Consider the following 14366-nt stretch of genomic DNA (forward strand, 5'->3'; position numbering starts at 1 on the left):
AGACTGCATGTACTATTGATGACAAGTGCAAACGTGGTGCAGACCGCCCTATTTAAATGAGACGCTTGCAGATAGTCCTGACATTATGTGCCCATGGAAAAACTAATTTCCCTCCACATTCATGTTATCATGGTCCTACCTATGAGGTTCACATTTATAATCTTTAACACCTTTTATGCAATACAGATACGCAATCTAGACAACAATGATCCAAACGCAAGAAAATCCTCATTTCAAAAAGTAGGGGTTATACATTTCCTGAATGGAAAAAACGAACGCCATCAAAAAAAAAAACCCACCAGCATACACCAAAATGCATTAATTGAGATTGTATTAATCAGCCTCCTTAAGTCCTCCACCACTTTTAAAATTATGAAATAATATTGCAATGCTGAATGGACAATATGTCTAAAATATTTTAATGTTTGACAGTCCTTACATGTTGACAAGCATACATAGAATGCAATCGTTACCTTTCCCAAAGTTATTTCTGCGCAAGTGCCAATTTGGACGTCTTTTCTAGTGGTACTAAATGCAGACACAAAACAGATTGTCTTGATAAATCACACCGCCTGTGCTTAATAACTCAATTAGCATCTTCTCCTCTCTGTATTATGGGCTTTCTGATGACCAGCATATATTCTGCATATACATTAAGGCAGACATGCTAAATGGATTGCACTTTCTATTTTGCCCACCTAAGAGACACAATCTTCTTCACACCAGTTTAGTAGAGCAGCTTTGCGTGTGCCATCAAGTTTGCACGTGTTACACTTGTACACACTTGTCCAACATAACATAACAAATGCGTTAATTTAAGATGTGTAGCAAAGCCTGCAGAATTGTTTATTTATCTTTTTTTTTTTTTTGGACAATTTAATCGCCACTTTTAAAAGTGGTGCAAGCAAGTTAGGGAAATTAAAAAGATCACTTACATTTGTTGCTCATGAACAAAATCGTGTGGCACATATTACTGTAAGAACATTAAAAAGTCATTTATGCAGCAGAATAAACTGACCACTTGTCTGCAACCATGTCTGTCAAAGCTGGGCTAAAATGTTTGAAAGGGCATAAAATGCAAGTTTATACTGTACCTAGTGGCCTTGAGAGGCTGTTTGTACTATGGGAGTTTGTTTTGATATTTATCTAAAGCTCCGCTGCAGTCAACTGTAGGGTCTCTTAAGCCCACTTTGAACCAAAGTCAACCTCCGGACTAAATCTCCTCTAATCTTAATCTATATATGGTGGTCTATATATAGTTGGGGGCTCGTCTGCGCCTCTACTGTACTACCTCCACATGATATATGCATGTTTATGTGTTTGGATTATTCCGAACCTTTTCTGATGCTCAGAGGATCAGTAAGGTTGCTCATTAAAAAACTGTTAGGTGGCGTGAAAGGATCAGGCCTAAGTATGTATGTCATGGTATGTATGTGCGGTTTATGCCTAAAGCGATGAAATGTAAAGTTCCTCAATGGATTTTCTGACCATCTGTCACAATGCAGTTGAAGTTTGATTGATCTGTGGTCAATTCCTTCAGGCTAAGACTCTTCGGAAGCTCATCCAGCAGACCTTTAAGCAAGTGGCCAACCTCAACGACGAGCAGTGCATCCTAAAGTTCCTGGAGATCCTTGCTCCCATCCACCGCTATGACAAGGAGTGCTTCAAATGTGCACTCGGAGTAAGTAATTCAGATGAAGTCTTGTGTAAGGTTGACCCCTTGTGGAGGTATTGATTAATGCATGCATTCAGCTTCCATTTTTGCATTTCTTTCTTATTCATCATGCAGTCCAGCTGGGTGATCCAGGTGGAGTTGGCAATCGGACCAGAAGAAGGGATCAGCTACTTGACAGACAAGGGATCAGCAGTGAGTCCCAGTCTACTTTTTAAACACCTGGTTACATATGACATCTACAAAAAATTCATCTCTTTGCCTGCTTTTAGCCCACCCATCTGGCCAACTTCACCCAAGTTCAGTCCATCCAGTACTCAGCAATGGAAGAGAAGGACAGGAAGGGAATGCTTCAAGTCAATGTTGCAGGAGCTGCTGAGGTACACATTCAAAGTCGCGAACTTGAGCTCTATTAGCTAAAAAGCTTCCCGTGAACAGCCGCTCCATGACATTGGTTTATTTTTTATGGATAATGTTTTACACGCTCAAACAAACAATATTTTGCATACATTGCATATATCTAATGGAGATAATGACCATCTCTGTGTGCAGCCTCTCACCGTCACGACAGCCTCCTTGACCATGGCCGAGAACTTGGCCGACTTGATTGACGGCTACTGTCGGCTGGTCTCCTTGAAGACCGACTCTTTCATCGTGAGAGTGCAAAAAGGTAAGAAACTGCAATGCGCTGCTAGCTGTGCAGAATTAAACTATATGCTCTATGGAAATGTTTTCATACTAACCACTTTCCACGCATCTTGACAGGACATAATGATGCTCACTTTTGATATAAGAGTGCTGATTATTGTATTGTAGTATTGCACTGCATTGTAGACCTGCATTGTATCATACCGAGAGGCATTTATAACATAGTGTAACTGTTGCCATAATGATGTACAGTATTGTGAATATTAACAAGTGACAAAGTATCACAGTTTACACATATCAATCCAAAATAACTTAATGCAGATTCTTTAGGACCCTGGTCCTTGTTTCCTTGCAGCTAATTTAGCTAGCTTACCGTAACCGCACGCAACAATGGAGGATGTTCAATAAAGTGTGCAAGTATGACGTAAGGGCGGAACTTAGAATTCTTTAAAAATAAGATACTTGGATAATAAAAAAATGTAATGGGTGTAATTTCAAACAAATTTCTTTGCGGCCCGGTTCGAACCTGACCGGGAATTGGGGACCACTGATCTAAAACATATGCCTTGACCTTAAAAAATGCAGAGGGCTCCTCTCATAGAGGATTATTGACTAGCGTTTTTGCTGTAGGTCCATAAAAACAATATAGAACTCCTGTCATATAGAAGATAGTTGACTATTTTTTTTCCAGTCAGTCCTTAAAAACTGCAACATGTAGCAAATCTCTAAATAGTGTTTTTTGCCATACGAGCTTAAAGGACCTAGGATGATTTTAATCTACATTAAAAAGACTTCCTTGTGGTCTTAGTCTGAGTGATATGCTGGTGTACATTTTGCATATATTTTCCTCCACAGTCACATTTATCACCTGTTTTTTGAGTCCGTCTCCAAGATTGTTCCTGGAGGCATTCCTAGATTGCAAGTGAAACCACACCCCAAAAGTATCATAATTTAGCTCCTCACCCACCCCAAACATGTACGTCCGCCTCACTGTGATGTCACAAGGTAGCCAGACTGCAAACCCCAGCAAACGGAGGCGTCCAAATCTGTGTACAAGCTCACGCCAAAATGCATGAACCTTTTGATTTGGCGCTTTGGCTTTGTTTAACATGACTTCAGCATCGCAACAACATTAATAAGTCAGAAAAGATTAAATTCAAATGAAAACAGCATAATGCTGCATAAGCTATTTTTGACAGGATGTCATGTGTTTTTCATCCTTTAGAGGGCGAGCGAGCGTTACCTTCCATTCCAAAGTAAGTGTTGCTCATGGTATGTTGCATGTGCTTTTTTCCCAAGTTGTGTTGAATCTTAGTAATGCATCCAAATCACATTGTGAGTCACTTCAATAGTAATTTGGAGTTTCATTGTTGTTGCTTCACCTTCACCTTTATGGTAATTTTCACATCATAATTCTCTCTTTACCTTTCTCTCCTTCTCCACCTCCCCCCATGTCTGGTCAAATAAGGAGATATGTTTAGCAGCCAAATATTTTCCACTTGTGCGAGTCTCCTCCTCTTTGCTTTGGCCTCTGACTCTTCCACCCTATTCCCGGTCACGACAAAAGGAGGCAGAGATAATTGTTGCCCTTCTAGAGGTGGCTATAATGTATTGTTAACTCATTGGTTTTTATTTGTAGAGTGTCGAATAATGAGAAGAAGTTGGAGGCAGTCAAGAGCGGAGTGAGAACTATTTCCATCTCAGGTAAGATAGAAACTCTACTCTGGTTAACACATTTCCTCCAACATCTGTTTTTTCTCTCATTGTTTCTGTCTCTGTTTGTTGACGTTCTCTCTCCACTCTCCTTCACTTTCCTCCCCTCTGCAATCCGCTCGTCTTCTATTGTTCACACTGTCCCCCCGCCACCGCACGCCCCCTTTGTGATCTCTGATTGGCCAAAGACCCAGTGCCATCATCAACTCTTCCTAAGCCAGCGAAGGCACGGCGTTTCCTCCTCCCCTTTGTCTTCTGTTCAGAATCGCCACTTAATGGTATTCAATGTGTGCATTAATTTGACTAACAAAGTGTTCCTTCAATGTTGAAACAACAAAACAAATCTTGTAATTCCTACGCCAAACATGCTTATGTAACAATTATAATTTCTAGTTTTGCATTCAATCATTTTTTTACTACATTTTAGAATGTTTTGCATGCATAATTTATTTTTTAATAATATTTTAGGATTATACTTCGCAATAACTGTCTCAATGCAGTTATGTTATAGACACAGTAAAATGCTGACTTCACACATGCCTTAGTTTAAAGCTTAATGTGCAGCCTGGAAAGAGACTTAGTAGTTTTGTCCCCGCTCACGAGCACATTAATAATATTTTTTATATTATTGGTGGGAGTGATAGCCGCAAGCTCAGCACGGCACAGAGTAGTAAGTCATCAATTTGGACGGCGGTTTGGAATGTTGTTGACATCTTCCCAACGTTCTCAGCTGGTGGCTTCCAATTTGACACGCATACATTGCACATATTCAAGCTTTGCTCTAAAGCAATTATGAGTCAAGAATTTTACAGCCTGTTGAAGATATTTCAAACCTCTTTGACTGCTTAACCAGAGCAATGACGAGTATTTGCAATAGATGCGTAAAAACGGCAGAGCGTTCATGTCATTTATAGTATATTTTGGCAGCTGATCATAAAAACAGCACACAAAAAACTCCTTACCACGCAAGTTTTTTTTTTACAGCAAATCCCTACAAAACACAGAGCTTTAGTGTCATGTTGAGGATTTCTGACTTGCACATTTGCATTAGATCCTGAAAAACAGCAGTGTTCTTGTCCTTTATCTGATCTCTGACAACAATTATTGCAAATTATTCCTTGATTCAGAAAAATCAACACATGACATGTCAAAAATATTTGATGTCCATTTTTGCTGTAGATTCTTATAAACAGCAGGGGAATGTTGTCTCAAATAGGATCTTTGACTAAAATTTTAGAGCAGATCATAAAAAACAGGTAAAAAACTGTAATATTAAAGATATTTGATAAGCATTTTGGCAGTAGATTCCTTATAACAACAGACTATTTCAATTTTGCTCAGTGTCTTTTGACTACTGGTCTGGCAGTAAATTCTTAAACAGCAGTATTTCTGTCATATAGAGGATCTTTGACAAGCATTTCTTGCAATAACATTTTACTCACATTGTTGCAGATGATTCCTTAAATCAGCAAAACAAACATGTCATGCAGAAAATATTTGATTCGCATCTTTGCAATAGAGCCATAAAATCAGCAGGGGACTCCTGTTTCATATAGAATCTTTGACAAACAGATTTGTAGCAGATCCTATAAAAACAGCAAAAACAAAACTGTCGTATTAAATATCTTTGAGTAGCATTTGGCAGTTCATTTGATTCCGGGTCATGCAGTAAATTCTTAAAAACAGCAGTTTTCCCGTCATAGTGGATCTTTGACTAGTATTTACGATATATCTAAATAAAACAGCAGAGGGTTCCTGTCATTTGTAGGATCTTTGACTCACACTTTTGCAATAGATTCTTAGAAACTAAATGGGACTCTTGTTTTATATATTTTTGCAGCAGATCCCTACAAACAGGAAAAGGAACCTGTCATATTAAAGCTCTTTGACAAGCATGTTGGCAGTACATTTTTTAGAGCAGCAGAACATTTCTTCTTTTTATAGAGTATCTTTAGAAGACTGATGTAGCTCTATATTCATCTAACTACAGCAGAGTGCTCCTGTCCTTTATAGCAGTGGTTCTCAACCTTTTTTCAGTGATGTACCCCTTGTGAGCATTTTTTAAATTCAAGTGCCCCCTAATCAGAGCAAAGCATTTTTGGTTGGAAAAAATAGATAAAGAAGTAAAATACAGCACTATGTCATCAATTTCTGATTTAGAAAATTGTACAACGATGCAAATTATTGCTCATTTGTAGTGGTCTTTCTTTAACTATTTGGAAAAAAAGATATAAAAATAATTAAAAACTTGTTGAAAAATAAACATGTGATTCATTTTTAAATAAAGATTTCTACACATAGAACTAATCATCAACTTAAAGTGCCCTCTTTGGGGGTTGTAAAAGAGATCCATCTGGATTCATGAACTTAATTCTAAACATTTCTTCACAAAAAAAGAAATCTTTAACATCAATATTTATGGAACATGTCAACAAAAAAATCTAGCTGTCAACACTAAATATTGCATTGTTGCATTTCTTTTCACAGTTTATGAACTTACATTCATATTTTGTTGAAGTATTATTCAATAAATATATTTATAAAGGATTTTTGAATTGTTGCTACTTTTAGAATATTTGAAAAAAAATCTCAGATACCCCTTGGCATACCTTCAAGTACCCCCAGGGGTACGTGTACCCCCATTTGAGAACCAATGGTTTATAGGATCGTTGATGACAATTTTCTGCAGTCAGTACTTAAAAAAACTATAGGACTGTTGTCTCATACAGGATCTTTGAGCAACATGTTTACAGTAGAGTGCTTAAAAAACAGCGGTGTTTCTGTGATTTACTGTAGAAAATATTTGACTTGCATGTTTTGCAGTAGATCATTAAAAACAGTAGGGGAATATTGTTACATTTAGGATCTTTGGCCAACATTTTGGCAGTCTCCCGCAGTCGGCTGGATTCGACGAGGACTGTTTGATTTCATGAATGTGCTGTGGTGCATGTAAATGACCTCCATGCTGTTCTGTCTCTTGCCATTGAGGGCGATTGATGTCAAGGACCTTCATGTTCTTCGCAGCTACATCTTTGAAGCAGAGGTGTGGTTTCCCTTGATCCAGGCTCCGTTCAGATAACAGGGTGTATAGCAGTTGGTGTGGTAGTCGCTCGTCGTTTATTTGATGGACTTGACCCAGCCAACAGAGGCTTTTGTCAGACATTGATGGATGATCAGCACGGCTCTGGATATTGTTGTTGGTGACGGAATAAGCGGTAGGAAATGGATGGATGGATGGACTTTGTCCTTCCATCCGATGTTCATGATGTATCTCAGATGAACTCTCGTGGCTGCGTTGGATCCACTATTGATTGAACTTTCACAGTATCATGTTAGTCCCGCTCGACATCCATTGTTTTCGGCCCCCTAGAGGGGTGGGGGTTGCCCACATAGGCGGTCCTCTCCAAGGTTCTCATAGTCATCATTGTCACCGGCGTCCCACTGGGTGTGAGTTCTCCTTGCCCACTGGTTGTGAGTTTTCCTTGCCCTTATGTGGGTTCTTCCGAGGATGTTGTAGTCGTAGTGGTTTGTGCAGTCCTTTGAGACATTTGTGATTTAGGGCTATACAGATAAACATTGATTGATTGATGTTTAATATTCCTAATTCCTAATACCAGCCAAACATTTCTCTCTTTTTTGAATTTTTTTACAGAGTAAATGGTTTATACTTGTATAGCGCTTTTCTACCTTTAAGGTACTCAAAGCGCTTTGACACTATTTCCACATTCACCCATACACACACACATTCACACACTGATGGCGGGAGCTGCCATGCAAGGCCCTAACCACGACCCATCAGGAGCAAGGGTGAAGTGTCTTGCTCAAGGACACAACGGACGTGACTTGGTTGGTAGAAGGTGGGGATCGAACCAGGAACCTTCAGGTTGCTGGCACGGCCACTCTACCAACCACGCCACGCCGGTCTTGCAGTAGATTTTAAAAAACAGCAGTGTTCCTATCATATAGAGGTTATTTCCATTCATCCATTTTCTACCGCTTGTACCTTTCGGGGTCGCTGGAGCCTATCTCAGCTGCATTCAGCCGGAAGGTTGTGTACACCCTGGATAAGTCGCCACCTCATCGCAGGGCCCACACAGATAGACAGCCAATATTCACGTTCACAAATTTTTAGTGTTGCCAATCAGCCAAATGGGCAGCACGGTCCCCAGGCGCATGTCTTTGGAGGTGGGAGGAAGCCGGAGTACCCGAAGGGAACCCACGCAGTCACGGGGAGAACATGCAAATTACACACAGAAAGACCCCGAGCCCGGGGATCAAACACAGGACCTTCGTATTGTGAGGCACATGTACTAACCCCTGTTCCACTGGGCTGCCTAGAGGATATTTGACTAGCATTTTTGCAGTAGATCCTTAAAAACAGCAGGGGATCTCTGATTAGCATTTTTTGCAGTAGATTCTTTAAAACAGCAGTGTTCCTGTCATGTAATGGTTCTTTGACTAGCATTTTTGCAGTAGACATATTGATGGTATTTGACCAGTGTTAACATTGTGCTTCCTTGACTTTATTACTTTTCTCATGACAATTTCATGTTGAAAAACGTTTCATATATGCACTGATGCGTTCACAAGATAGTGTTGCATATCCGACTTTGCTCTCTGTTTTAAGTCATTCACTGGAATTCCTGTGCTCACCTCAAGCTGCATCCACCACTGCTCACAGAAATATTTACACTGGCCGCAGACTGCACACTTGAAGCCACGGTGGCGTCTAAACACTTTTCTTGCATGTTGTCGCCCTCCCAGGATAACGCATTAATCGTCTTAACAAACTGCTTTCTGAAGCGTATTTTTTTTTTTTTGGCTTTGCAGGTTGTGGAGAAGCGGCAGCCATGTTGTTCTAACCTCTGCTCTCTCTTTATGGGTCGTCCACTTTTTTTTTCTCCTTCTTAATCTGCTTTCCTGTCTCCTGCATGCTCTCCCGGACCCTGCAGAAGATTTTAGTGGGGATGGTAAAGTTATCAATCTTTCTTCTTTCATGTTACTCAAGCAGAGTGCACCCTTTTGTGGGAAAAGTTTCTGCCTGCAATACTTTTAAAAAGAAAAACACAATGTTTTTGCATCTTTTCAACTCAATAATGCAGCGGAATGTTATTTCTCATGTTTCAATGGCAACTAAGTGATATTTCTCTTTAAGGGACTTTCTCCAAATGCTTTTTTCTTTCCACACACACAATCCTGCACACGTGGCCTTGACTGTCATTTATTCATGCACAGAGTCATGCGGGTAGAGGTTTGCTGGTTTTAAGCAATGCATTCCATGGCTATAACGGGCAAACTAGAACACACATACACACACACTGAACCTCAACTAAAGGGACGGTGAAATTTAAGTAGCCTACTGTTTTGATTTGTACAACTTTTTTTTTTTTTAATTCGACAAACCAGATGTATCGTAACCTCTCCTACAAGGCTTATTTTCAAATGTATCATTTTTTTCTTTTCTTTTTTTTTTTTTACACTTTTTGGAGGTCCTGGGAGCATTCCTATTTAACCTTTTTTGATATGTTTAAACGACAGTGAAACATACAAAGCACTAACAAATATCACAGTTCTGTTTTTGTGCCTCTAAACTTGGTTGCACATTTTCATATGTTACATAGAAACTGTAGTTAAATAAAACATTTCTGCAACTATTTTCTGCCCAACGTGATGTACAATAAAAACTGAACTTCACAATGAGAATGTTAAAAAATGATGACATAAAAAAACTCTTAAACGGCACAGCACAATAAAAAGCAGGAGACTAAGCAATAAAGAAGTAATCTAAAATGAATAAAAGACAAGCTCAATTTGTGCTAAAATCAAATAAGTCAATCGACAGAAGTGTGATTAGGGAGTTCAGTTTTTTTATTTATTGATAAAGCAGTGAGGAAAAGTGGGATTATAACCATAGAACCAGAAATGGATCTTACTGCAACATCCATCCCATCCATTTTCTACCGCTTATTCCTTTTGGGGTTGCAGGGGGGCACTGGTGCCTATCTCAGCTACAATCGGCACATACAAAAAATTATTTTACCAAGCAAATTGCTAACTGTAATAAATAGTAATACCTAAAGAAGGCCATTAGGTGACAGCATAACCTTTTAAAGACATTTTCTCTTCATTAAATACATTTTCTCTTCATTATCTTCAAAGAGTGATTTATTTTAGTTGCAAAGAATGATTTATTTTTGTTACACTAAACAGTGATGACCATTAAATGAATATTTTAGTTTTAAAATAGAATGCAACGTGACTACTTATTTGAGCCTTTTCACTGGTGAGCTACAACTGCTCACAGTTCTTGAGGTAAACCATTTTTCCAAGCAACATGCTAACGTAGATAGCATGTATCTTAGCAGTTGTAATGGTTATCTATATTGTTTGCTGACAAAGCAATAGAAGCACATAATAGCTTTGTAAATATGTCCCTGTTCCCACTGTAATGTGTCCTTAAGAGTGAAGTGAGGTAATATAGGTGAGTAATGTTAAACTGTGGTTACCTTTCTTGTATGACCGTTAAAAGTGTTAATGTAGTTTCAATAAAACAATGCCTCAGGCTATTTGATTGACCCAGTGCCACATTCCTGTTTACATTTTTTTACTTATCAGCCCCCGTGCTGCTTGTGGACACTAAAGTCCTGATCAATTGGCGTCCAAGTGTTCCCACAGGGCCTGATGAGTCCTGTGCAAAAAGATGCGCTGGACAGCAGATGTTCCGCTCGTGTTGCTAGCAGCTGCCCCCAATGCGCCCTGATTTTATTTTAAACACCGCCATCTGGTTTGGAGAGATTCTGTCCATCCTTCCCTCCCTCCTTTTTTTTTTCTACACTTCCTCCTCCTATTCCTCTTCCTCTCGCTGTCTTCAACTTGCAAACATCTCGTTGCGTCTCCTGCCTTTTTCTTTTATACATCTCCTCTTAAAACTCTTTTCACCCCCCTTATCTCCCGGAATTCCTCTTTAATTTTATCTCCTCCATCGCACCTCAAACCAGCTGCTCTCAAAACAGGCGGACGCACCGAGCCAAGCGTGTGTGTGCACGTCTAAGCGTGTGTGCATGTGTGTGTGACAGAGAGCTGCATGGGTGTCGCTTTGGGTAGGAGTTCCCAAAACAGTGAGACTTTTTAGTTCGCCTTCGTGCTTGCTTCTTCGTCATTTTGAGGACAAAGTATTCATTTTCATCCTCACCTTGCAGAGACTGATGACTACGCCGAGATAGTTGACGAAGAGGACACGTACACCATGCCCTCCAGTAAGTCCTTTATAAGTGCATGGCTGTCACTGTGTAGCTGCAAACACACTTGCACTCCTCTGTCAGTATCTGGATAAATGTCTCTCTTCTCTTTTTTCTGTGACTCATAACACATTTTCCCAACACTGACCTCGTTTGTTTGCTTGGATGTTTCATGCCTCCAAGAGGATGGATGAGCATTTTTCGTCTCTTTCTTGCTTTTCACATTCCTGTCTTCCTCTTCTCCCACCCCCCCCCTGCTTTGCCCATCGCCAACGCAGTGACCTATGGAATAGTGGAAGGTAAAAGCAACAATAGATTAAAATGCTATTCTGATGGATTTTTCTTTGCCACACATAAAGCTAAAAATATTTTTTATAGAAACACATTTTTCATAGTATTTGGCTAGTGTGTTGAATTTTATTATTTTCCACAGAGCTTTGAATTAAAAATATTCAAGAAAATTAATGGAAACTGTACTGCAAAAACCTGCACAATTGTTATGCAGCTACATAAAGTATTTTATCATCTAATTTTTCTATTATTATCAGCTAAAGTCAGAATAAATACATTTCAGGAGTGGTGCATCTTTCAGAAAGGCTTCATACATTGTTAAAATGTTATTTTATTTCATTTTGGAGCTGCATAATGATTCTGCACACCTTGATCTGTGTTAATTTCTCCTCATTACACAAACATAGATCAGTCTAAATCATGTCTAAATCTTATAAGCTTTGTCACTTAGAGTTTGAAAATATCCAGAAAAAATATGAGATTGCCTGTCCAATCATTGTCCGGTGTTTTTATTTTGTTTTATTGTGTTCTAAATTAAATTGCTTCTCAATTTAATTGCTGCTTTCAAATTAATCAAATTCTTTAAATTTTTAATTGAAATTGTTGGTATTTATAATGATTTATTTTACACACGGTGATAACACTGTTGTTTCTCGGTACATTGCACTTCAAATCTCGCGGCTTTACCACATTGCAGATTTTTTTTTAAACTTTATGTAAAAGCATGTTTTAAATGTTTTTGGCCTAAATAAAGCGTTAAATTAAGTTTTATTTGTGTAATATATGTATTACAGTTCAGTAGTCGTGCTATTCTCTAATAGTTATGTTGTAATAATCAGCAAGCGTGTTTCCTATTTAAAGGTTACTCTGCTAGCGTCTAATTATTCTGCTACTGTAGCTTTACTATATTAATGTGTCATTGCACATTAAGAACAATGAAATTGTGATATACTGATGGCAGAAGCTGCCATGTGATGCGCTAACCATGACCCATCAGGAGCAACTGGGTGTTCGGTGTCTTGCTCAGAGACACCTTGACATCCACTCAGATGGCCAGGATCGAACCAGTAACCCAACAGTTACTCTACCTGCAGAGCTATGCGGCTCCTAAAAAACCTTTAAACGTGACAATCCCAAATTAACATTTTGATGGAAGTCATCTTCATCTCCTGCCTCATTAATGTGGCGCCTCCAAATTGGTGAGCTTTTAATGCGTGTGCAAACTGTTTCTTTACTGCGACAATCTCAATTTAACTTTTGGCTGAACAACTTTTTGACTAACGTCATCTTTAACTCCTTCCTCATCAATAGCGCATCTCCACATTGGTGAGCCTTTAATGAGAGCGATGTCGAACGACATCTGTAAGTAGCATATGACATTCAACGCAACGCTTGAGTGTGTTAACTGAGACTACTGTCATCAAATGTCCAGTCAAAGTGAAGATTAACTATTTTGATGCTCCATATCTTTGACATCAAGAACACAGCTTTGACGTGATCGATGTAGAACAAAACGCAGACACCCAAAGCTAACACGAAATGCTAACATCACAGCTAATGGTCGCCGCTACAACTGTCACGTTGACCAACTTTGTGCAGAGCTATTTAAGCCCATGGTTTCAACACTCAAAGTACTAGTTCTAACTTAGAGGAATTGCGCAGAATATGACAAAATATTTCCACGTTGTGTTGTAGTGGCCCATTAATCCTGCAATTTAAAAAATAAAGAACCCAAGGCAACTATGATTGGTGAAATGGGTATACACTAAATGTGACAGTGTGTTATTTCATTTTTAGGGAGCCCTAATTATGTTTAAAAACATATTTAGAAGGGCATAAACATTGTTTCAGCTATAAAAAATGCTTTACTTATTAATAATATTCCTACTTCATCAAAATCATTATAGCACGGAGATGTTGGCCCCAATTAAACGCGATTAACGAGGGCCGAATGTACTATAGTGTTGTTTAAGGTAGACAGAAAACAAGCTTATCGAATGCTCCCTTTCATCATTATGATAATTACTTTTCTTATTTGAAGCGCGGGACTACGAGATTCAAAGAGAGAGGATCGAGTTGGGTCGCTGCATCGGGGAGGGTCAGTTTGGAGATGTCCACCAAGGAGTCTATAACATTCCGGTAGGTTGTACACATGTACTTACAAAACACCTTAAATGCTCAGAGTAACTTGCTGAGTCTGTGGCTGTCGGCAACCTCCAGATGTTCTTACAGCCTTGAGCAGCTGTGTATGTCTGCATATGGCATGCGTGTTACACTTGTCATACTATTGAGTGAGCTGACTTTCTCATGTACTCCGTTTGATTGGCTGTTCTCGTTGTACAGGACAAGCCGTCCCTCGCTGTCGCCATCAAGACGTGTAAGAACTGCACATCTGACAGCGTCAGAGAAAAGTTCCTGCAAGAAGCACGTAAGGGGGCACTGACCTTTGAGGCAAAACAAGCTCTCACTTCTTAAACACGTAATGTGTGTCCTGCAGTGACCATGCGGCAGTTTGACCACCCTCACATCGTCAAGCTGATCGGCGTTATAACGGAGAACCCGGTGTGGATCATCATGGAGCTGTGCACGCTCGGAGAGGTACGTCCAAAGCAAATCGATTCGGATGGTTCGTGTCTGATGCATTGATCGTCTTCTCTCCCCATACAGCTGCGCTCCTTCCTTCAGGTGAGGAAGTACAGTCTGGACTTGGCCACTCTCATCCTGTTTGCTTACCAGCTCAGCACCGCACTGGCGTATCTGGAAAGCAAACGCTTTGTTCACAGGTAAGTGATGATCTTTCCTCA

General features: G+C 39.5%; 1 protein-coding gene across 8 annotated transcripts in view; it reads left to right on the forward strand.

Moving 5' to 3' along the window:
- The window catches only part of LOC133557778 (focal adhesion kinase 1-like), an 84139-nt gene that overhangs the window by 51624 nt on the left and 18149 nt on the right, over positions 1-14366 (forward strand). The window contains exons 9-21 of one of the 8 annotated variants that reach the window (XM_061908561.1): positions 1541-1681; positions 1790-1867; positions 1945-2052; positions 2225-2342; positions 3546-3576; positions 3960-4024; positions 4222-4311; positions 11233-11289; positions 11550-11570; positions 13604-13701; positions 13906-13990; positions 14060-14160; positions 14230-14345. In XM_061908561.1, coding sequence (XP_061764545.1) covers positions 1541-1681; positions 1790-1867; positions 1945-2052; positions 2225-2342; positions 3546-3576; positions 3960-4024; positions 4222-4311; positions 11233-11289; positions 11550-11570; positions 13604-13701; positions 13906-13990; positions 14060-14160; positions 14230-14345 — 1109 coding nt within the window. Of the gene's footprint in view, positions 1-1540; positions 1682-1789; positions 1868-1944; positions 2053-2224; positions 2343-3545; positions 3577-3959; positions 4025-4221; positions 4312-8985; positions 9004-10874; positions 11152-11232; positions 11290-11549; positions 11571-13603; positions 13702-13905; positions 13991-14059; positions 14161-14229; positions 14346-14366 lie in introns of those variants that run through there. The other 7 variants (XM_061908563.1, XM_061908562.1, XM_061908565.1 and 4 more) reach the window with 7 other exon arrangements.

This window comes from Nerophis ophidion, linkage group LG08 (genome assembly GCF_033978795.1).
Source record: "Nerophis ophidion isolate RoL-2023_Sa linkage group LG08, RoL_Noph_v1.0, whole genome shotgun sequence".
Classification (NCBI taxonomy): Eukaryota; Metazoa; Chordata; class Actinopteri; order Syngnathiformes; family Syngnathidae; genus Nerophis; species Nerophis ophidion.